Source organism: Dreissena polymorpha, chromosome 6 (assembly GCF_020536995.1).
Source record: "Dreissena polymorpha isolate Duluth1 chromosome 6, UMN_Dpol_1.0, whole genome shotgun sequence".
Lineage (NCBI taxonomy): Eukaryota > Metazoa > Mollusca > Bivalvia > Myida > Dreissenidae > Dreissena > Dreissena polymorpha.
In genome coordinates, this window is record NC_068360.1 from 109,651,363 (window position 1) to 109,676,682 (window position 25,320).

The 25,320-nt window shown below is 34.6% G+C and overlaps 1 protein-coding gene across 1 annotated transcript; it reads right to left on the reverse strand.

Moving 5' to 3' along the window:
- Window positions 1-380: 380 nt before the first annotated feature.
- LOC127835991 (adhesion G-protein coupled receptor D1-like) lies at window positions 381-13,443 on the reverse strand. The gene is made up of 15 exons (XM_052362407.1): window positions 12,759-13,443; window positions 12,292-12,360; window positions 10,925-10,998; window positions 10,109-10,158; window positions 9,531-9,645; window positions 8,953-9,056; window positions 8,005-8,107; window positions 7,172-7,273; window positions 5,667-5,940; window positions 5,108-5,303; window positions 4,133-4,229; window positions 3,430-3,591; window positions 2,095-2,190; window positions 1,585-1,657; window positions 381-680 (listed from the first exon to the last, which is right to left on the reverse strand). Exons 3-15 carry the CDS (start codon window positions 10,943-10,945, stop codon window positions 658-660), a joined length of 1,416 nt encoding a protein of 471 aa, XP_052218367.1. The 5' UTR covers window positions 10,946-10,998; window positions 12,292-12,360; window positions 12,759-13,443; the 3' UTR covers window positions 381-657.
- Window positions 13,444-25,320: the final 11,877 nt, after the last annotated feature.

Below are 25,320 nucleotides of genomic sequence, written 5' to 3' on the forward strand. Positions count from 1 at the left end.
TGATCAAGGTTCTCTCTCCCGTCTAAATTCAGCCATTAAGCAAATTAAGATCCTTATTCTGAGATTATATTATCGCATTTGCTAATTGCACCAGTACTTTGCCTAAAATCTTTTTCCTTCGTTGGTGATTTATTTTCACTCATTCGCGTTTTTTGTGATATGTCTTCGACGTTATAATGTGTGTCGGTGGAAAAAGCAAAAACACAAAAGTACAATCCAACACTTGGTTGTGTAAAAGCTATATAGGTGACCACTCATTTTAACACTTGTTTGTTGAACGGTCCTGTCCGTTTTGTCTGTCAGTTGCTGTTGTTACGCCATCGATTTATACGCAAAGGTATGTACATATATTTGAGTTTAAATGAAAAAGACCATGTCGATTTGTTTTTGTTTTCTGTGTAATTTAAGAAGTTCTAAACAGATATAATCTGTCTCTAACCACTAAATATTTCACAAAGATCTCACGTTAAAAAAAGACAAGAAACAATGCAATTCGCAATGAACGACATTGACTTCAAATAGTGTTTATGAATATAGCAAGAAATCCCACAGAATATCGTGGCTGTAGCTCGAGAAGCCCCGTGGTCTTCAACGGCTAGTAATCACGAACGTCACGTGCTACTGCATGTGCCGGTAGGGGGCATCACGGTTCCTGCTTTATGACCAGACGACTTGAGGAACTAAAACAGACATTATAAAGAAGAGCTATCACACAAGTTACACGCCCCCCCCCCCCCCCCACACACACACATCATTCCCTACTTGTAAACAATATGTCTAGGATCAGTTTACAATATTGTTTACTGATTAGTAGACTGCTGATCCGGAAGAAAAGTTATGTTGATATCTTAATCTGTATATATATAATTGGAACCCACGAGTGTGTCCAGTTTTAAACTTTGAAGTATGACATAAAAAAATTGTATAGATTGCTAATATACTATGTTTCATCCAATATATTAAAACCGTTTGCCTTGTGTTTGCTAAGACAAAGGTTAATTGAAGTTATTGTGCTAAAACCTTGCGACCTTCAGGGCATAGCCACAGTTTACACAATGGTCATAGCTTTGTATAGAACTGCTAAACGATGTTACATACCAAATTTAAAACTCGTAAACAATTTTGTTTTAGAGGAGTTTTTAAACTAAAGGAATATCATATTGATAATGAGGTCATATAATGTTTATTTGCAAAGAGGGCATAACATTTGCATTTTTTTAAACGTAAGATGATAGCACACCCGACATGCAAAAATAAATGTCTTAAGAAACACAGCCTGCAAGTTTGAAAGCTGTATGCTGAATGGTGGGGCAGAACACCTTCAGACATTTTATCTGCGGACTGCCAGGCCAAAAAAGTCCTTGTAATTCCAGCTAACATCATTTACTTCGTTGAGGGGTATACAGATTACGTTTAAATGTTGATGTCAGAAATGTATGTAAATACTATCAATAGATAGACGTGTGGCAACCTGTTACGTAAACAGCAATCAGTAAGTCTAACGTGTCTTAAATACGAGAAAGAAAACTAATCCAAATTGAAAAACTCGATCTAACTAAAAGTAGTTGTTATTATCATACTTACGTTTGGAGACTATGCAATCCGCCGTGTTTTGCATAACATTTCCCACAGCTGAAAATTTCGCCGTATCGATACTCTACAAACAATACAAAACATATATTATAAACTGACATTCTAACATTACTCTCAACATATCACAACTTATTTAATGCACGAAATTCATTGCAAAAATAAATAAATAGTCGATATTTGTGTATGACGAACAAAGCAACACATGTTGATATAACAGAGTATCCAAGAATTTGACGGCATGGTGTTATAAGCATATAGAATTTATTTTGATTTTTATTGGTGTATTTTAAAGAAATTGCAGGACAAAAGCACATCGAGCATCTCAACAATGAACAAAGTAAATAACATCAAAACTATTAATAAATCATCATACTTATTTCACAGATAATAAGTCCCGAAAGTAAGGAACAAATCAATTTTAAATTTGTATTTGAATTAAATCGACTCAATTTTGAATTCAGTCGAGAACGCGAAGACAGGCAACCAATCATCATGCGTTACCCCTAACTTCCGCCGACCGGGAAACGCCATATCAACTTCAGATAAGGTCCTGGTCGTCGACCATCGGCGCCGCTTTTCACGGAACTTCTTCCGGATCTGCGAGATCAAAATATGCTATTTAAACGATGTGGGTTTTTTAGGTTTTAATTATTTTAATAATCTTTACAATATACATGCACATATACGTGCACATAGTTAACAAATTTTAATGAATTAAAAACGGTGCATTTCTCTAACCAGGAATAAATAATTGGTTATGTGGTTTTATAACGCATTTCTTATCTTTTGTACGTTTGGCAAGTGAAAAATTGTGCGAAATCAATCAATGTTTTAACATAGTAATGTCCCCTGTATGTTATAAACATTTTTTACCACACCACCATTTGTAAGAATCGAGCATAAACCTTGAGCAAATACTAAACGGCATAAATGACGCAGTCGCTATTGAAAAAAGTAATTGCCTCATATTCTAGTAAGGAAATACGACATGAGAACGGTTAGAAAAATACCTCTCCCTCGGGTATTTAATACATTATGTATATGACACAACTGAAAAAAATAAAACGGCGCCTGACCGGTATGTTTAGTAATTATTACTATGTATAAACAGTTATTTCCTTTTCTGATACAAACATGTATTGTCTAGCTTTCAGGGGATCAAAGTTCACATCATAAAACAATCCGATAACTCGCGGACTGGTTAAAAACATTTAACGTTCATATTTCTGCTAATAGCTATGGAAATATACTCATAAACACATTAATTGATGGGTTATATAACAGTCAATAGAAAGTACTGTAACACCCTTGCGCATGAAACGCGTAATTATGTCCGATTCGGGGATAATATATCGCGTTTTGCCGCAGAAAAAAATCATCTGTACATTTCAAAAGACCATTCCAAGGTGGCGACCCCAGGGTAAGTACGAACCATATTAAATAACACTAGTGGTTACACAAAAAATAATGGTTTGTTTATGGATGATTATCATTCTGAATCGCTGAAATAATAAAGTGTTAGTAATGATTGCCATCTTACAATTTGAAAATACGTCGATTTCTTACATAGAGATTAAAATACGCTGCCAACATTATTAGATTGAATGATCAAATGGTAGCGAGGTTGAGTATGCGTACAGTTGTCCCTAGTTCGAAACGTATAGGTCGCTGATTCCAGGGAGAAGCAATAGCTTGTTTTCATTTTGTTTTGTTTTTCTTGCTATTGTAATTATATCACAAAACTAGTTTCAATATTATTGTGTCTAAGTTAATACCGTATATATGATTACCTTTAAAAATAACGATATTCTATGACCCAGCCCTTAAAAACAATACCTCGTCATTGCAGATGCAGTGGAGAAAGAATATGCACATCCCCTGCACTGTGTTGGCGATCACGAAGAGGTAGTGGAACACGACATTAATAGGGACCAGCAGACCAAGGATCCACGTGAGGCCCAACAGGGGGAGCAGCGTTAGCATCGCGCGGAGGCTTCCCTTGGGGGTATTCGGAATGATGATAATGATCATGATAAGGTTAATAATAATAACAATAATAATAATAATAATAATAATAATAATAATAATAATTATCATTATTATTATTATTATTTTTATTATTATTATTATTATTATTATCATCATTATTATTATTATAACAATAATAATAATATTAATAATAATATCTATATTGTATGTGCGTTTAGAATGTTTTACTTTGCAGCGTTTGATTTTCACGCGTTAATGACGCAAATATTGCGAAGTGTAAACATATAACACGCTCAGGAAACAAAGAAAATGCCTATTTCCGTGGTGATTAACTGTACATTTATACAATATAACGCAGTGTAATTGTTTCTCGATCGGCAGGCGGTTAGCGCTCAGAATGTCGCTGAGGAATATTATGTTGAGTTCATGAACAGTGATCCTAAAACATAGATATTTAAAAAAAATCACCAGTTATAGAGCAAAAACAGTTATCCCCAGCGAACACACTAACTTCACTGAAAGCAGATTTCTTGCCACGTTTGGTTAGTACCCTAATTTGGCTAACTCCGTCTTTTCTGAGATGGTCTTCAATGTCAGAAAAACCTTCACCACCAGTCCCAGAACGAACATGTTCATCTGCAACATATCTTATTTAACACGTTGAAAAATATATTCGATATAATTTTTGAAAATAACAAACATATACATTTATATACTGCGATTCAGTTACGATATATTATTTTCACTAGTTTTATACTCCGCATACCCATAACGTCAGGTACATATTGATCACAAATGACGTGTTAAACTAATAATTTTACTTATTCTTAAACGTGTAAGATGTTCAACTAAACAGAAACAACCATCAATGCAGACCAAGAGTTCGCAAAGCTCCTAGATATACTACAAAATAGCTTTAAAGTAGTATTTAAAGCTAAAATCATTAAAATCAAGAATATTCTATTCTAAAAATTACAGCATTGTCCTAAAAACGAATTATTGTTATGAATGTGTGCCCAAGTTTTACGCGGAAACAAACGGACATAATATTTTTTTGTAACGCATGATGGGGAATAAATTGGCCCCAATCATATTAATTTCAATGCAGTCCGTGCATGCGCAGAAAATGTTTTTTGCCGTGTAGTAATATATCCGAATCCTTTGACAAAGTAAAAAGGGGGGTTTACTTAGTATATACAGCACTAAATATATCAGAGTCCACGTTTCTTCGTTTTTGTCACTTTATTGTAGTCTGGTTATTGATATATAATGTAACTTGAAGACAAAATGTCAGAAACTTAATGATATTAATTCGTTACTTAAATTGTTAAATTTATCGTTGAGGTTATGTACCAGGGCCGTATTCCCAAAACCTGTTTGATAAAACGAGAGTGTATTCCTAAAACGCTGTAGTCTTTATGTCATATTAAAATGGATACTTCACGTTTATATGCTTGGTTTTTACATTTAAGCTCATGTATAGAAGAGGACTTCAAACAGAAGAAGCATGTTCTAGAGAGTCCCCATAATGTTATTCATCATATGAACTTTCTGAAAAGCCCCCCTCCCTTCGGCAGTTGAGTAACGGAAGTCACCTACCAGCACGACGACCAGCATTGGCCCAATGAAGGCCCAGATGAGACCCTCTTTCACGGACAACCAGCAGCTGATAAACAAAAGGGACTCACTCTTTGAAAAAAGGAACTTAAACATGTGCGAAGTGTGTCACCCTGAAAAAGCATGTGCAGTACGCACAGGCTTATCAGGGACGACACTTTCCGATGTATTAAATTGTTCGTATAAAGAAAGTCCCTTCTAATTAAAAATCCAATCTAGGCGGAAAGGGTCGTTCCTGGATAGCCTGTGCAGACTGCAAAAGCTAAACTGGAACGACACTTTACGCACATGCATTAAACTGCGTTTTCTCAAAGCAAGGCACAAATACAATAATAAATTGCCGATATATGGCGTCCAATGTTGGGTACCCATGTTTGCGGGTTTAATACAAGGTACCTATGTTTTGTCAAATTACAAATTACAAAACCGTTTATATTGAGTAATTCACGTGTATGCACATGGTTTACCGTAAACTGGTGTACTACAGTAGACTCGTGTTTTACGGTAGAGTCGTGTTTCACCGTGGACTCGTGTTTTATCGTAGACTCGTGTACTACCGTAGACTCGTGTTTTACCGTAGACTCGTGTTTTACCGTACAATCGTGTTTTAACGCACCTATATTGGGGTCCGTTCCCGTATTCCGGAGTACGGGCGGCAACCGAGATGATCACAATCAGAAGCGGAAGTCCCCATCCCAGCAGGATGTACTTGACGCGCATGTCCCGATGGTTAAATATCCCCTTCATTTATGGAAAATATGTGTTTACGTTTTAAACAAACTTCAAATTTGAATGTTTTTTAATATTTGCAACGTGTTAGAAGTCATTTTGTTTAAATTCTCAAAAAAGCATAATACCCCCGTCACACTAGGCCATGTTCCCACTACGTCCTCAAAAATATGCCAGGACGCAGTGCGAACGTGTACAATGTAGCGACGACGCAGTAGACACGGCTTTTCGCGTGGTACGGTCTTCATGGACGTGAAGGACGTGGGTGAACTTTGAGAATGTTCAAAATTTACGTGGCGCGGACGTGGTCAAATGAGGACGTGGTAAGAACTTGGTAAGGTCGTAGTAATGACGTAGCTTAAACCAAGTAAGAACCTCATTGGCGCAATACACGCGTAGTGCAGACGTGGACGAGTGTGTGACGTTCGCATCACGTTGTCTCTAGATTGTCACTACGTTCTTGCTACGTCCATCAGGTTCTCACTACGACCCTTCGCATTAATATGTACGACTAAATTGTTAAAATCTTAACTCTGTTGATTCATAGGTGATACTGCAGTTAATAAAATTGGGTCGTTCTATGAGAAAAGCTGTTATATTGATACCTTCGTAAAATGCCTCTCGGATCAGCCTGTGCAATTCGCATAGGCTAATCCGGAACACCACTTTCCTCTTTCATTGAATTTTCGTGCAGACATAGAACACGGTGAGAACGTGATGGGCGCGTTGTAAGAACGCAGTGCTATCTTGGCGGTCGTAGTAGCAGCCTAGTGCGAGCGTAGTTAAAGCATAGCAAGAACGTGTTAGACGTGGTACCCGCCTGAATACACGCGTAATAAGAACATAGTGGGAACGTGTTAGACGCAGTAAGAACTTAGCGCAAACGTAGTATGAGGGTAGCAGAAACTTGAGAAATGCATTTTTTTACATTTTTTACCCCGTCCTCGCTACGTCCTACGACATTTTCAGGACGCAGCACGGTCTTCATGAACGTGGCCTAGTGTGACGGGGCCTTTAACGTAGAATAAAAACATGTATCAGCCCAAAGACAATTTAAGTGCGCAAAAATATGATTTAAAGAATGGCACGTTTTGTTTTTCGAAGCAAAAAAGGTAATTTATTACCGATGGCATCTCGCAAATGGTCAAAACGATTTAAATAGGGCTACAATACCGGTGTGAGAGCTGGCGTCGTTTAACAATTAGTCTGACCGCAAATACCGGTTTGATACTTCCGGTCTCACCTTTGTGCAGCACATGTAGAGCGCGATGCCCTCCACGAGCATCCAGGAAAACGAGGCCATGAACAGGAAATGGAGCACCACCGCCACCGCCTTACACGCCGCCTGAGAGTAAAAAGGTTAGAGTTTGGGTTCATCTTCAGCCGACTTTTAACATCAACTCGTCCGCGCAGTATGCAACCACGGCACATTGGCTTATTTCTTCATAGGTTTTCCTGAGTGAAGATGGACAAGTTTGATAGTAATGTTTTTCTCAGAAATATTCTACTGGTCTTAGCGGTATTCGAACCAGGCACCATCCAATTTCTACCACTACACCACGGTTCCCAGTAAACATAAATGTAGTTCCCATTTCGATTTTGCAATACAAATTGTTTCGGATCAAAAAGTAATTGATTTACTACTGGTGTTTATCCGCAACACGACAACTATTAGTCGTTCTGCAGTGTAGATTTATTATTCACGAGCATCAGACCTTCAAATCATTGTTTAACGGGGGATAATACATCATCTTTGTCGATGAACAAACATGGTGTCAGATAAACAAAGATAAAATTTAAACTATGAAGTGCTCATAGGTATTGTTTAAGCCTTCTTCATTTGAATCCGACTCCGAATCCCGTGCATTATATCACACTATATTTTATATGTGCACTGGCTTTCGATCTGGTAACGCGGCAGCGACCATATCGGTGATGATCAACTGCAGAAGTCTAGTAAACGATTGATAATTCAGCTAGATAAAATATTACATACGTGAGTATAAGATGCGACATTTGTATGCTCATGAAATACCCTATGGATGGGGCAAAACATTCCTTATGCGAGATTTCTACCTGGTTCCGGTGTGCGTCGCTGGCGGAAACAAACACCAGCTGACTCATCATGAGCGCCAGGGAGAGGTTGAAATGTATCAGTATCTTCTCGTTACCCAGCATGCTGTTCCGAAAATAAGAGCCTCGTTCTTTTGAAACTGGTCTTAATGCATGTGCGTAAAATGTGGTCCCAGATTAGCATGTGTAGTCCACACAGGCTGATCAGGTACGACACTTTCCGTTTTTATGGCATTTCCGTTAAAGGGAAGTCTCTTCTTAACGAAAATATCGTCCCTGATTAGCCGGTGAAACACTTTACGCATATGCATTACGCCCAGTTTTCATAGAACCAGGCCCATTTAATGATCGCTTTTTTACAAATCTGTTTCATGTCAAGAAAGTTAATACATAATCAATTTATAAGAGCAATACATGTGCATTTTTCATTATATTACATATTTGTGACGAAACGCTGTTTTGGAACGCTGTTCTTGTACTAAATCGCAGTTTTTATGAAATGCCAGTGAAATGATTACAAAACGCCTATTTTGAACACATGATCTAGTGAAAGTGGTCTCGGGTGAATTCCTTTGTGAAGTAATAATTTAACGTTGAAATGTCGGGATTCTCGAAAAGCATATTTTTGTTTAGTCTTGAAAGAAAATAATATCGTAGATATCTCTAAACCATTTTGGGGTCGTATAACGAAATATAAATGAACAAAATGTAATTTGATAAGACGTTTAATGAGATATAAATTTACTCCACTGTTCTCTGATAACAAAGTTTGACATTGTCTAAGTGAATACTTGGGGGGGGGGATCACTTACTTCGAGTACACGTAAGCTATGATAGCCATCAGGAAGTTTGAAAGTGTCTTGGTGGGGGGATCACTTACTTCAAGTACACGCACGCTATGATAGTCATAAGGAAGTTTGAATGTGTCTTGGCGGGGGTGAAATTACTTACTTCAAGTACACGTAGGCTATGAGGGTCATCAGTAGACAGGCGATAGAGAGGATGCAGCCGACCGTGGTCAGAGTAAACAGCGCATGACGGTTACCAAGTGACATCTACAGTGCAGTTATGTATTATTATTGCTATTATTATTATTAGTACTAGTATCATTATTATTATTGTTATTATTATTATTATTTGAAATACACGGGCTTATTTGAAACACAACTTTACGACCATTATGTAATGACGGCGGTGATTAAAGTATTTGAAGCATTGATAGTATTGTGATGGTGACGATTATGAAAACGATGAATATCATGATGCAAATGATTAACGCCGTTTATGATGGTGAAGGTGATAGTGATTATCATGCTTTCAATTCGGAATATTTTGTAAATAATGACGGTCAGTACAATAACGATTGTTTAAGTAATGGTGATGATATGATAGGGATAAAATAGTATCAGCATGAAACAATGTTTTGTGTATAATTATATACGCTGATACTCATATTGTGTATGTGATACTAGCGCACGCATGCTTATAGCAATGCAATCGATCAAGGGAGAAATAAGCAAGCAACTCACATCCTTGGTTTCCACGTACATCACCAGCACGGCAAAGTTGGTGAGATGATTGCAAGTGCACGTGGTGTGCGAGGCGTTCTGATCAACAACCTTACATTCGGCACTAAACCAGGCACTGTGAGTGTTTGTTGAAAAAAAGTGTTAATTAATATGTGTTTGCGTGTAATGGAAAGAGGGCAGCAACATAGTGAAAATTGTACAAAAACGAACGGATTTTGTGCCATTAAAAAATGGTGTACAGATATTCCCCCCCCCCCCAAAAAAAAGGAAAAAGAAAACATGACAAGTCCAAACTAGCCGTGTCTGGTCTTGACAATAACTTTTTGGTATATGCTTAAGTATACAAGCCTATTGAATGGGGCTTGATTCAATCTCTCAAGTAATGTGTTCTACACTAGTCTAGTATTGTATTGTGTTCTATAGTATGTCTAGTTTAGTTTGAATGACGTTACACGGAAATTAAAAGCAACGTAAAGTAACATTTATTATATAAAAGCAAAGTTCTGAAAACTTCAATTAAAATATCCTCAACAAACATGCAACAGATTATATCAAAGTTAACCTCCACATCAACTTACCTCTTGGCGAAATCCCAGAAGACGCATTCTCTCGCGGCTTCTTCTTTATGCTGTATAAATAACGTGTCTATTATACGATTGCATCGACATATGCGCGGGTTGTACGATGTTTATCTTTTTTGTACAGCTCTTAAACGATTTAATACCAACAGTTACGAAATTATGTGAAGATAAGTAAAATGTAGCTTACTATCTTATCCGTTTTAATTAATGCAATTAACAAGTCAATTCAAACAATCGTCAAATTATTTTAAGATGATTGTATGCCAAATTTAGTACAATAAGAAATTCTAATTGTGTACATTAAACGGTGCTGCGATTTTATTATAACTTAAAAGGACAATAGAAGTACTTTTAGATTGAAGAAACACCACCTTTTGACTGCAATACACACGAAACAAGAAGTTACGTATTAGTCATCTTGTTTAAACAGTACATTTTTAACTAATGAAGTCTTTATACGGATACAGTCGTTTATGTCAAATATTGATTTAATACGATATAATGTTTCTTTGAATTTACTTGGCTTCTTCCATGGCATTCTTGGAAGTTTTATCTCTCCAAAACAACAACCTAAAGAATTGGGAAAGTAAATGTGACGTTTTAAAGTCAACAGGATTTGTCTACCTAAATATTATGTAATTATTTAAATTGATATCAGTTAGTCTTATACAAACCTTTATTGAGATTAATGTTCTTATATGGTTGTGAGATATAAATCAAATGATTGAAAATAAATGTTATTTAATTCGTTGATAGTATTATTGTTGTTTTTGTTGTTGCATACATGTCTATTCACGAGCAAGGTTCTCATACCTTCGATACAAACGTTTTCATTTCAAACGTGATGGCACCCGCTGTATTCAAAGAACGCTTTATGGCCCTATTTCCTGCAAAACAATTAGTTTCGCGCTGTTATGTTGCATTGTGAAAAATCATTTGTCCGTGTATTTTGTTTGGGTCACTGTTATAAGATTTTCTAGTGGTAACATGTACAGGATTATATGATTCAATTATATTTAATGAACACTAATAATTATTTGATTTTGTGTAGATCAAAATTCTTACGATTCACTTTTTCTCAAGATAGAATCGGTGGAAAATTGCGGACTTAATCTTGAAATAGTTCCGACGCGCCATTCGAGAATTCGCATTGCATACACTGGGTTCGTACGAACAATTAATTGCATACACGGTGACGTGTTTACCATTAATTGCAAACACTATGATATATGTTAAATTATGTGCATGCACTGAGACCTAATTACTATTCACTGCATCTAGGCGCAATTTATAGCGTGCACTATGAATTGGGTACCATTACTTACATAAACTTTGACCTTCGTACAAGAAAATGCGTACACTGTGACCTACGTACAATTAATTGCGTAGACTGTAACGTATATACGGTGAATTGCATACACTGTAACCTACATACCATTAACGTCACGAAATACTAGTTTGAATCCATATTGTAGTTGAACGTAAAACGTTCAACGTTAGTAAAGAAAAAACATTGTGAACGTTGATGCTATTATAGGTATACATTTTCTTTGAATTCATTTAAGAAATGAAAACGGTGGGTCATGAGATAGAGAATAGTATATTAAGATGATTTGTTTATACCATTGCACATATAATTTGGTTAGTATATTGTAACCTAAAATACGTTGAATGTGACCAACTACGTACAATCAATAGCATGCACTTGGGCAAACATACAATTAATTGCATGAACTGAAACCTACGTACCATTAATTGAGTACACAGGCTGACCGCCATCACGTGACTGCTTACGTGCGCATTTGTTGCATTAACGAACGACTTTACGCCGTGATATGTAACGGTTGATATTCGAATACAAAAGTACATGCACAATCACTCAAGGCTACAGCACTCCGTATGCAAGATGAACACATGTTTTGCAATGTTTACAGAAAGGATTCGACTTATGTTATAACATTCTTTGTATTAGTATAGATAATTTGCAACAAGGTTATCTACTCAAACATGCACGATTTTTAATGAACTGGTTTGGATATACTGAAACCCAAATGTCAAAACTCTCTTGTATAAACTCTAATTTACATGTATTGCATGATTAAAATACGCAGAACACTTTGTCCCTGTAACAGTGGTTTTAAAAACTGTCAAATTGTATTTTGAATGTATAACAAAGCAACCTTAAGTTGACTTGATTCAGCCAAGGCACTGCTGCTAGCGACCGTGTTGGAAACAGTAACAGCAAATTCCTGGAAAATAATTTAAATCAAAGCGCTGACAGCATTGTAACACTGTTGGCGATGAAAGAAACTTACAGTAATATACGTTTAATATAAAAATGAACACAGAATACATTTTGACCGAAAAGCTGTTAATTGGTTTAATTAAATTATCATTATGTTGACAAAATAAAACACGAAATCGTAAACAAATATGTACTTTCAGAGATACGGAAATAACGTGAAAAATGAAAACTAGTACATGAAAGAAGATATCGTTAACGGATGAGATCCTTTACTCTACAGAGCATGTTCTCAAGTATTCTTCTTTTCAAAACCTTAAAATGACGCTTCCTATTCAATAACATGAGTTTTATGAAATCATAACATAATCATTTCCAAAACATGTAGTTCAAGCGAAATCTAACCTCGATGGTTGTTTGGTTGACGCGGGGTTTGTCCTTCAGCGCTTTCAGCAGACGTGTCAGATTGCTCAGTTCAGGTGAACTGATGACGTGATTTTCCGTGAGAAGCGGTAAATGTAATCGAGAAACATTAGTACGTAAACGACCATTTTCCGCTTCCGCGTTCTCTTCGGAAACGTGGAATGAAACCTCTTTGATCGGTACGGAACTGTTCTGGCTCCCCGGAGAGCCGTTTGTCAAAGCGCTGATGGGATGTCCCGGAAAAGGAAAAGGCGGTGGCTTGATTGTCGCCACCGTTGACGACATTTGCCTCTGCAATGAAATGTTGCCTTTTTCTGCTTTTTCGAAAATCTCGTTCAGGAGCTCAGTAAATTCTATTGTTTTCGTACCGTTTTCCCCGTCGGGGACGTTTTGCAAAATTTCGTTGCTGAACAAGCCAATTTGTGATGTTCTGTTGCAGATTTTACTAACGTCACCGTCGCGACATTCGGATGGTAATGTTTGAACAGGAGGTGTTGTTGATGACGACGTCAGTGACGACGTCAGATTGTCATTTGAACACGTAGAAGCTGTTGAGAAAATTGGAATACTTTGGTCTTCCTCTGGCATTGTGTCAGATAATGTTCCATTGACATCGCTTTCCGTTTATTTCGGCGATCTTGTTGCCACGTGCGAAGTACTTGCATTGATAGACGAGACGTTCTCGGTTACATTCAAATCTTTCACCGATATATCTCTTTTGGCTACATCAATATTATTCATTTCACGTGCATTCGCAGCATGAGTTTCATTGCCAATGGTAAGATTGTCGGTGTTAATGTTTCCAATCTGATCTAATGCATCGTGGACAAAAGCATCAGTTGACACGATATACGTTAAGTGGTATGATGTCCCAATCGGCGCATCGTTAGGACCAGAGTCGGATGGTGGATCGTGTCGCTTGCTGAGAATAAGTTGCACTTCGCTCTCACATCCTTTATTATATCCTTCGAACGGGAACGTATACTTATTTAATTACTCCAATTATTATGTACATTCGGATTATAATGAAATCATAATATATATAAAAAATATTTCATTATCAGTAGGCTGGTAAAAAAATATGTGTATTTTTATGAAATTACGTGTAAGATACTTTTTTAAATTCGCATTCATTGAAATTACTTTTGACCATAAATGAAACACGAACTGTCACTTAAAGCAAAGGCAATCTTTCCTAGAAGAGTTGTCGTTCGTTAGGCATACACACTCTGTATAAACGGGACTTGTTATCAGTTTGGCCGAATAACACTTTCCAAGAAGTTGAAATTGAGCAAATACGAGCATATAAGGATAATAAGGAAAGTAATATGTTTGTTTCTAGATTATCATGCACCAAACAATTTAGCAATACATAAATAATAACAAAACAGTATAACAGAATAATAAACTTTTGGGCGTATATTCTAATTGTGACAATAAAGATTTAATATGTACGTTTTTAAATAATTAAATTTTAAACAAATATGTACTGTATTGCATGCATATGTTTGACAAAAATACTTCATGTTGTATAGTTCATAAATCAATGCATAGTATATAATACATTGATTATGACGAAGTCTTCTTTCCTCACTTTCAAAAAGGATATGTATACATGATTTCGTTTTGCAATATGAAATATCTAACCACGATACTTTTTGCCAGAACATTTACGTCCTGTGTTCGGAGCAAATATCGGTGGCCTATTCTGGAGATAAGGGTAGACTTTCAGACAGGCTGACCGGGTACAGACCTTTAGATCTTACGAGTTGAATGACATTACCATTTCGATGATTGACAAAACGTTGTATGCATCGCTTTAAGGTGTGATATTGATATCAGATTTTATCAGAATACCCATTTACTTAGATGGAACGTTTTTGTGCGTTCCTTTTTATACGCCCATATACAAATAGGGCTTTGTAACAACCCGTTGTGCAATAAACCCGTTTTGCAAAAAATTTTATTGCAAAACGGGTTAGAGTGTCTTATTGCAAAACGGATTGGAGTGTCTTATTGCAAAACGGGTTGGAGTGTCTTATTGCATTGTGAAATCAACCCGTTTTGTAATAAACCCGTTTTGCAATAAAATCATCACTCTTGTATTAATTAATTCAAATGGATTGAAACATTTCAAAGGGAGTTTCAAGTTTCGTATTTAAATAAAATTGTTTACAAAAAATTTGACAAAACTTTGAGTTTAGACTTTAAATTAAAATGCATGGAAGGTGATGAATTTCGAGATATACGAAAAAACAACACAGCATGTGTATCGAAAGCTATTTCAAACAATTGAGAACTAAAGTTAAGATGCAAAAATGCAATAATTTATGGAAAAACGTGTTGAAATGTCTTATTGCAATGTGAATTTTGTGTAACAACCCGTTTCGCAATAAAATCATATATATATATATATATATATATATATATATATATATATATACTAACAATATATACTAATTGTTTCATATTGATTTGAAACGGTATAAAGTTTTAAATTTTGTCTCTAACGTAAATATGATAAAACAAGGTTGAATGTATATATGAAGTGATGTTCACCAATTCGGGAATTAAGTGAAGAATACCAAGAAGTGCATAATTTTATTGCAAAATTGAAGTTGAACTTATTGATTCAAATTGATTTGAAACGCTGAAAAGAAAGATTCAAATGTCGTATTAAGGGAGTTTGTATACATATAATAAGACAGAGGTGTACGATTTGACCTAAAACTAACAGACATTGAAAGTGACAAATTTCATGAGTAAATGTGATAAACAAACACAGAATGTAGAATGTATATAAACAGTGATCTTAACACTTTCATGATTAAGCGAATTTAACCCAGAAATCAAATAATGTTATTGCAAAACGGGTTGCAGTGTCTTATTGCCATGTAAAAAAAAGAAATAACAGCCCGTTTCGCAATAAACTCGTTTTGCCCTAATTCATCACACATGTTCTTATGATTCCAATTGATTGGAAACTTATCGAAGAAAGTCTCAAATGTTGTTTTAAAGGATTTTTTTTCAAAATAAGACAGATGTGTAAGATTCGACCAACAAAGAAAAGGCAGTTAAAAAGATCAATTTCATAAGAAAATGTGATACAACAACACCGAATTGGTGAAGAAAGTGATTTCAACCAATGTAATACTAAATTGAAGAAAACCCAGAAATGATAATTGCATTACAAAACGGGTTAGAGTGTCTTATTGCAATTTGATATTGTTAAAACAACCCGTTTTGCAACGCAAATAGACACCCAGATCAGAATTACGTTTGGGGCTCGTTAAGTCAATGAAAAGATCAATCTTCGAATGTTGCTATTGTTTTATAACTTTGTTTTTAGGTAACTTGCAAAGAGGCTCAATTTGGGCCGATCGAGTAAAGGTAAACATCACTGTAGCTTACAACATCAATACATTTTTCGGCAAGCCGGTATTATTTCAATTTCACTGTTAACAGACCTTTAAAGGGGCGTTTTTGTGACATGTTGGAGATTGTGTAAATGTTATGATTTATTATTAAACCACATGATTATGGACTAAATTTCGATTCAGCTTCATATTTTAATGGAATAAGACTGATTCCAGGCAACCATGCTTTTCGTAAACAAGAATAGCTAACCTTTTTCGCATATAGTTACATTCATTGGTCTACTGCAATCCTCCAGGTAAAGCGAACCACGTTTTAGCGTTATACAGCGTTTATCCTCGTTGTCAGTATCATTCACGTCAACAAATCGCTCATTCAGCGATTCGTGCCAAGTGCCAGGACGGGAGAGCCAATCAAAAAAGCGAGAACTGTGATTTACGTGATTCACAATTGCGCCGATGAACACTGTGGCCGCTTGTGCTGAAAATGTTCGTTGATAATATTAAGAAGAATGTTGTTGCTTTTGCATTTCTGTCCAGTACGTTTTTTGCAGCTCAATGCATTGTTCAACAGGCCCGCAAGAACATTTAAGATTAACAAACATAAAATATATAAAACGTGTTATATTTCAGACATAAGTACATTTAGTCAGATTTGATAGCCATACGAATTTTTGAAAAGCTTTAGTACATCTTGCTTTTAAATACATATGAAAATCATTAAATACATCAAACATGATTTTTAAGTAAAAAAAAATACAACGTTTGTTAAACAAAAAACTTCTACACTTATATATGTTTAACATACGCAGCGTTTCATTGGCAGCACCCATGTCATTGAAAGTAAATATTTCACCGCCATCAGCGCGACATGTCTGGTTCGCAGACGACAAGTTACCGCCACCTCCGGTCCACATACATTTCTCATCGGTTATGCGAAACGCGGGTGTGGAGAAGACTGAAAAGAGGACATGTTACAAAGACAAGCGTATGGGAAAGTCATACAAGTAAAAGTGTTATACAAATACCTAACATTTCTTTACTTCTTTTCAAAGAAACACCATCAGACCGTCACACATCTTGACATGAATCTGGGCCAATAAGACCGGGGGAGCGAACCAAAAAAGCCTTCTATTTATAAAATCCCAAGCAAAGCATTTCATAGCTTTTTCCATTATAATAAAAAATTCTCTTAATCCAATCAGGTCAATGGTTTGCTTTTTAGTAAACAGATTTATAAATGTAATGCATACAAAACCACACTTTTGCTACACTACCCGATAACAAAGGCAAACACTAACAAGTGGAACTGAAACTAAAACTCACAGTTCGAGAAGTAATTACTGAATGTTTCTTGCGAGATTCATTTCAACTTTAATTTTATCAATGTTTATCAAATAATTTCGCGATGTTTATCAGTGATTTCTGGAATTTGTATCAGTAATTTTCGTGATGCTTATTTGTAATTTGTGGGAAGTTTTTCATCAAGTTTTGTTCTTAATGGTGATTTTATATTAAACGAACTATACCGACTTTTGTATTGCTATTTATCTGCTTTGTTGTTTTTTAAATTGTATATTGTATGACAGATTATCGACAAATTTTGAAGAAATAGATACAAAGTTCGTTTTTGTGGTGGTTAAAGAGGTTTCAAGCACATATGTAGTTTTGTATTATTCATACATGTTTCCGAACTACTTGTCTTAGACTGAATACTGTATAATATTGAGCAATTTTATCTTGTTTAACTTTGAAACGAAATATCATTTTTAAATATCAATAATTATAATATTGCGATGATAAAAAATAACTTTAAAAACAACGAGTCGAGATTAATGATGTTAAACAAAATTATTCCGTTTGCTGATAATGCTATACGTGATCCGAATATGTTGAGCTTATCTTTGAAGTCATTCCTGCACTGATTCAAAATATGTGATAAGAGTAAACCTTCATGTAGAAATTGACAATTCAGAATGTTAATGTTTAATTATGATTATTCAGAAGAGTTTCTAAAGTAATTAGATACCTACCAGCATATCCAGCTCTAGGCCTCGGAAGTCCCATTCCATGAGGCAAGCTACTTAAATAATAAAAAAAAATTTATATATAGAGTTATACTCGCTTTCTATTTATATTACTATCTTAGTGAAAATGCTAATGTTAAATTAAAACAATTTTAAGAGTATGAAGGGCTACGGACCCTATGTTATATTCAACACAGCACAGACAAAAACGTCTGAATGTATTTACGCATTAAAATACAGCCGTAAAATGGTGGCTACAGAAAACAAACCAAGCAAGCTTCTACAAAATACAGGACATTGCAAATAAATTATTAGAGCTAATCTGAACAATTATTAATGTCTGTTTTAAGAAGTTTCATTAATGCCATCCGCACTCTCCGGACTTTCATATAAATCTCAAATTAGCGATAAAATTGCTGAATCTTATATGTCCGCATCGAAAACATGTGGCGATATCACACCATTTGGTGACGCTACTGAAAGGCGCCAGTATTAAAATATTTACTTAATGTCGTACTGTCAGTTGGCGATTATCTTGTGAACAAAGGATCAAACGATGCTTTGTTATAATTGGAAGCCGAGTTAGTTGGCTCATAAGAAAATAAATCAATGCACATATTGTTGTTGTCATTTTTGATCCCAGTTGTATTTTCCTGTCCTTGACAGTAATTTTATACGACCTGTCTAAATTAGAATCTTCAACCAATTATCGATGCGCTCTACGATACGTTAAACTCCTAAGATAAGTATATAAAAAAGAATTTAGAACAGGTATATTTATCTTACAAAATAATCTAATTTGTTGTAGTGTACATGTGTACATGTTATGTTACTTAAGTTTTTTTATGATATATACCTTCACCTTATTCAATTTTAACTCGCATAATATTGTTAATGAATAATTTATATTTCCTGTAGCATCATATTTTAATGCGTTATTTTATCGGTAGTATAAATGTATATCATCTGGTAGTATGATGAACGTTTTTGTCTCTATCATCCGCATACTTTTTTATAAACATATACGTCACGACTGACATTGTAAGATAGTCACCATTGGTAGTTAGGATGGTGGTGTCTATTAAGTTAAGACTACAAACAACTGTTTACCGTATTTACAATAATTCTCAGCGATATAATTATGTCATTATGATTAATGTAAACAGGTGAGCGATAAACCTAAGCGAAGACTTAATTCGCATTTTAAAAAAGCACAGAAAATGACAAAAGATAGTCTATAGATAAATCATTATTATACTTAACTAATGACAGCTTAAATGAATATATAAACTATACGTTAATTAAATGTTATTAAAATTGAACTAAACAAAACATGTTAAGGTAAATATCCGAATTATTGAACGCTAAAGAACGTCGTGATTTAACATTCGTATACGTTTTTTTTCCTTATATTTCATTTACATATAAACAACACACGTATATGTATGTATATATGTAAAAACAACATTACGAACTCTCAGAAACAACAAACGTATTTATGACAACATATACACTGTCGACATAAAGTTACACCGGTAATTGCAATATGACTTTTACTAGACAACCTTTGAATCTACGGAACACAACACACATAGTTGCTATTTTGATTGCAACACCCGTTTCGTTCCGTCACCTTCGAAAAATTGACCATGGCATTTAGAGAATTACATACATCTTTATCCTAAGTAACGTATTTTCTATTACATGGTTCAATGTCTGCATGTCTATTTGAGGACCGAAACGAAGGAGTATGTTCTCTTCATTGATGAATGTATCCGCCTTGTCATGTAGTCTGACTATAGTTTCAATAAAGATCATCTGCCGTTTTATCGTGTCTGCAAAATGCCAATCCCTGTCACTAAGGATACGGAATACTATGTGAAATATGATTGAGCTGTTTCAGGTTGTGTTCTTTCTTCTTAAAGCTTATGCTGCAAAGGATTTCTCTTATGACATATATGACGCGCGTCAGCGCCGCGCGTTTCTCTATGTCTTCCTTATGGAAACATAACTGATGGACCTTTCCTCTAAAGTAGTGGCGTACTTCCAGTTGAAGAAGCTTTCAGTACTGAAAAAAACTTCTTATTTTCCCCGCATATATCACTTGCTGACAGGAATCGCCCATGCTTCGTATTGTTGCTTTGACAGCGTGGCATGTAGCTGAAATATAGTCTCTCTGACAGGCTTTCAAAGCGATGAATTCATAGCTGTATACATAACCAGTTCCGCACTCGGTTGTATACAACTTGTGCTGCTTCATGCGTGTCTAAATATAGAGAGCGCTTGTCGCGGGAAAGGGGTATCTGTCAATGTATGTAAAAGATGAGCTGAACAAAATAGCCAGCGCTGTATTCGATAATGGATCTATTTCAATTCTGGTATCTCGCAGTTGTTTTCATCATAAGTTTGCAATGCAGAGCTGACTTCAGAGCTTAGTCTATATTCGATGGTAAGTCTGCACACTCAAGATGCTTGTCTTATAGCGATCGGCTGTGATGTCTCTCATAGCGTAATCATTCAAAGCTGACTTTAGAGATGAATACAGAGTACGATCTGCATTCGATTGTATGTTGCGTTTACTTGGATTGTCATTTTTGCTGTAAATGGGTGTAGCAGGATTCTAGTGGCTGTCGTAGGTATTCAATGAACAGCTAAATAAAGAGCTAGGTTTTTGTCCCAAGGATGGTTGGGTTTTATTTAATGATTGTCTTATTTAAGTGAGCCTTTCACGATCGAGTGTTGTGTTAATCATATTCTTTTAAGACAGAGCTGACTTCAGAAATACAGCGCCTGAGCTGAACTCGATGATGGGTCTGTATTACGTCATGTTTTTCTCATTAAAGCGAACTTTTGTCGCGGAAAAGGGATGTCTATAATAGGCATGTATAGCAGAGCTGTTAGTGGTGCAAAGGATAGTAATATAATTTTGCAAAAAAAGTTGCAAAAAAACTTAAACGTTCTTTCTTTCTAAATACTTAAAATAAAGAAATAAGTGGTATTAATACAATATTTACATTAAGCTTCTTCAATACGCCGAATTTAAGCTTATTTTTTATATTTAATTTCAATTAGAAACAGCGTATGTTCCTAAAAAAAACTCGGTGGCGCTGTTTACACCATTCACATATTTGGGTAAAAAAATAAAGGTGTAGTTCATTTTCAGGAAGTCGGTTTACTGTTCGTAATCTATTCATTTTAGGGTAATTACGCCTTATGCAACTACGAACGCAGAACATTAATATGGTTTTCATTTAACTTCACGCGGATCGTTATATTGTACATACATTTTTGATGTTCATTAAAAAAGAACATTGTGTAATGTAGTTCTATACCTTATCTTTCTAAGTATGATAAAACACAACTAAGTCAATTCACAATGCTAATTTTATTTAATATAAAGTTCTATTAATTTACAATCTCAAGTTATAATAATTAATAACTTTAAAACACTTTTAAAATAACATAGAAAAACCTACCCTACTTCCTAACACTAGTGCAGTATCATGTCTTGGGGTAAGTATTATATAGGCCGAGCTGCATGTACTGGACATCTAGCATCATACGAAGACATGTATCCTTTGATTAATTAATTGGGTATAATAAGAAGGTAAATGCCCTACCTATCTGATCTTTAAGTCTTTCGTGATCAATTATTTCTTAATTGTGATTCTCGGTATATAGACACCGCCCCAAAGCTATATTCGTCCGTATGTTACGTACGACTGCAGTCTTCATTCTAGAAATCGAAAAGTAGGGGGGAATTTCCCCCCTCACTTTGAAAAATAGGGGGGATTTTTCACAAATGGGGGGGAATTGATCAAGTACCATTTATATGTTTTCATTTTCGTTTTAATGTTTATTTGTTTTAACTTCTACATTACTTAAAACAGTCAAGTCAGTGAAATACCATTGTTACTGCTATTAAATATAACTGCACTTTCCATAGTATATTGCTGACTTAAATAAAAACAAAGGATTATGAAAATAATTGTTCACATGATATTTCTGTATCATTTAAAACAATAAAAAAAAACTGATTGTCTATCATGATATAATATGAATGATGATATGATATTAAAACCTAAGTCATGTAAGTGTCTTAATTAATGTATAGAATTAAGTTTTTACATTCCAGTATCAAAGGACAATTTTCTTCCTTAATCATTCACGAGTCGCATCCCTTTATTTTTAAACGAAATTTCTTATTTTTTAATTAACCCAAGTATCATTTTAAACGAAAATTCTTTAAAGTTTATTAACCCGTGAATCGAAGAGTTAATTCCCTTTGATTTCCGGTGTTTTTCTCAATAAATACGCGAAGCAGAATTTAACAGTTTAAAAAACCCGTAACGGAAATCGAGTGCGCGAATTTTCTCGCACACATGCTGCAGATGTGCGCGATCTTTGAAAAAATAGCGCGAATCGCGCAATCGCGCGGTCTAGAATGAACACTGCGACTACAACTCGCGACGGGTTTTATCGTGAAGTTCCATTATGGCATTCATATCTGAATGCCAATCTAAACAACAACCCGTCATAGGTGTATTGGCTTTCGACTGAATATACTTGCATGCACCACGATGCCAGATTTTATCTTTGTATGTTCGATATTGGTTATATAGGGAATTTGCCAATTGAATTTTTTATTGTTTATATTTTTCCAATGTTTATAATATTTAGTCTATTAATAAAAACAATATAATATCTAACTAGTATTTAGTATTATATTTATTATATTTAATTTAATAACTTGATAATCCATCTTGCTATGCGACAATTGATTGTGTTCAAATTATATCTATTAAATACAATTTTCCCACGGGGCGATGTGTTGTTATTATTAATATTTTAAAAATTATTTTCATTAAAAAGTTATCTCCTTAACCACTCCGCCATCCGGTCTGTTCCAAGATATCACGCATTTTACGAAATTCACGTTTTATCACAAAATATATTTACAGAAACACTGAAAATTATTCAGAATGCCGTTCCGCGTTTTATTATTGTATAAATTTCTATCTACGATTACTTATTGTCGAACATGCATTTACAGGATGCGTCTACGTTACTAGTGTTATATCATACCCTATGTACAGTGTTCTTTTTATTTTAAATATGTGACTCAAAGATAGACAATTTGTCATTTCGACTGTCTGTCAAAAATTCCTTTAAACACTTTCTTACGTATTCGAATAAAGTAATAATTATTGATATTCACATTATTGCTTAAGGTTAAATAATGTTTTCTTATAGGAGTAAAATTATTTATCGTGACTAACCTTACAAATTATTGACAGAAAACGCAATCCTTTACAAGCGCATACAAAACATATATCATAATATGATGATATATGACAACATTGACACCAGTGTACGAGCCAATCCTAGATAATCTTGAATTACCATTTGTTTCTTTTAACTTTGAAAAATGTTTAAATAAGAATGGCTCTTTGTTTTTTATCTAAGTTAAATGTATAATTATCACATAATTGTAATAAATGAATGTAGTTTAAGTACAGTAATTACATACTATTTTATTTACATCGATGATTTAAAGTGATATTGTGGGCATTTTTTACTTTTGAATTGAGCTGAAAAGAATTAACAGGTCAAAATAGTAAGTTAAAATGTGGTTACTGACCAATTATCTGTAACTCATCTTGCTACCAGTTGTTTATAAAAATATATTTTATATTATATATTTTACGTGACCCACCCAATCCTGTAAGCCGAAATGATCCGTACAACAAAATGGTGTCTTTGTGTCGTATAAACGAATCTGCACTAAACTAAATTTTGGTGCACATTGTTCATGCGTGATCAGTTGTCAAACGAAAGTACGGTTGATATTCAAATGCATTATTTTTCTCTTTCCGGGATATTGTTTTAGTGTGTTGATGCTGCATTAACAAATATAAGTGTATATGAAGTGAAAACACCAAAAATAAACAACGGTTGCGATATACACCTATAAACTGTTAGATGCCCATAATATCACTTTAAACACTATCAATTTGTGATTCAACTTGAACATAATATTGAATGTATAATATAAATGCGATTGAAAATAATGTAGGAGTTCAGCTTTATTGTATTATGTTTACTTGTGTATGATATACACGCAAGTATTTAACATAACATAAAAAATCCCAAATATCTTGTTAAGGTAATGTTTTATTTTGTATTTGTATGTTAATATCAATTTAAATAATATGTTCTGTAGCAGCAAATATGATCGAAAACTCCACCTTTAATACCAAATTAAAAGTTAAGGGTGGGTGAGAAAAATAGGTTACTGGAATAAACAGTTGTTGTAAGCTTAAGTAAACGTAAACTTATCGCAGGATTAGTTAAATTGGAACATGCGATAAGGCTTTAAATGCATAATTAGAATATAAAATTGTAAAACATGAATAATTCAATTAATCAATTGTACAAACATTAGATTTTTTTACAAATTTTAAAGTATTCAATGATAATATTAGTGTTGTGATGGGTGAACATATACCAATGACGAGTACAATTAATTTAATTATGAACTTGTTCGCACAAATTTGGAAGAAGAAATTTTTAAACAGAGTACAGCTATTAGAACGTTATACAAAACAATTTGATATTACAAAATATTATATGAAGAGAAATTACTTAGAACTGTGTCTATTTTAAAAAGGGAATGTCCATCAATCCCAATTTAAAGGGGGGGGGGGGTTACAGGTTTGTTCTACTTAAAAAAAATCATTTTTGTGATAATTTCGACATGCTTATTTATTTCAGATAAAAAATGTTACGCCAGCTTAACAAAATTCATTACCTTTCAACTCAAACGTGAATCGCTTGCATTTGGAATGATTTCTTATTTACAGACAAAAACTTAAAATGTAATGCCGGCGTAACAAAATTCCAAACATTTCAACTCCAAAGTGAATCTTGCATTTCGAATCATTTCTTATTTACAGACCAAAACTTAAAATGTTATGCCAGCGTAACAAAATTCCAAATATGTCAACTCCAAAGTGAATCACTTGCAGTCCGAAGCATTTCTTATTTACAGACCAAAACTTAAAATGTTATGCCAGCGTAACAAAATTTCGAATAAATTATGTAAACTCCAAAGTGAATCACTTGCAGTTCGAATCATTTTTT

What these genes read in the sequence shown, in the direction of transcription:
- LOC127835991 (XM_052362407.1), bottom strand. Translation starts at nt 10,945, where the DNA reads ATGAAAACGTTTGTATCGAAG. An exon ending in ATAGCCTACGTGTACTTGAA is followed by an intron (nt 8,108 to 8,952) that starts GTAAGTAATTTC and finishes TTTTCGGAACAG; the next exon opens with CATGCTGGGTAACGAGAAGA. An exon ending in GCGACGCACACCGGAACCAG is followed by an intron (nt 7,274 to 8,004) that starts GTAGAAATCTCG and finishes TTTTACTCTCAG; the next exon opens with GCGGCGTGTAAGGCGGTGGC.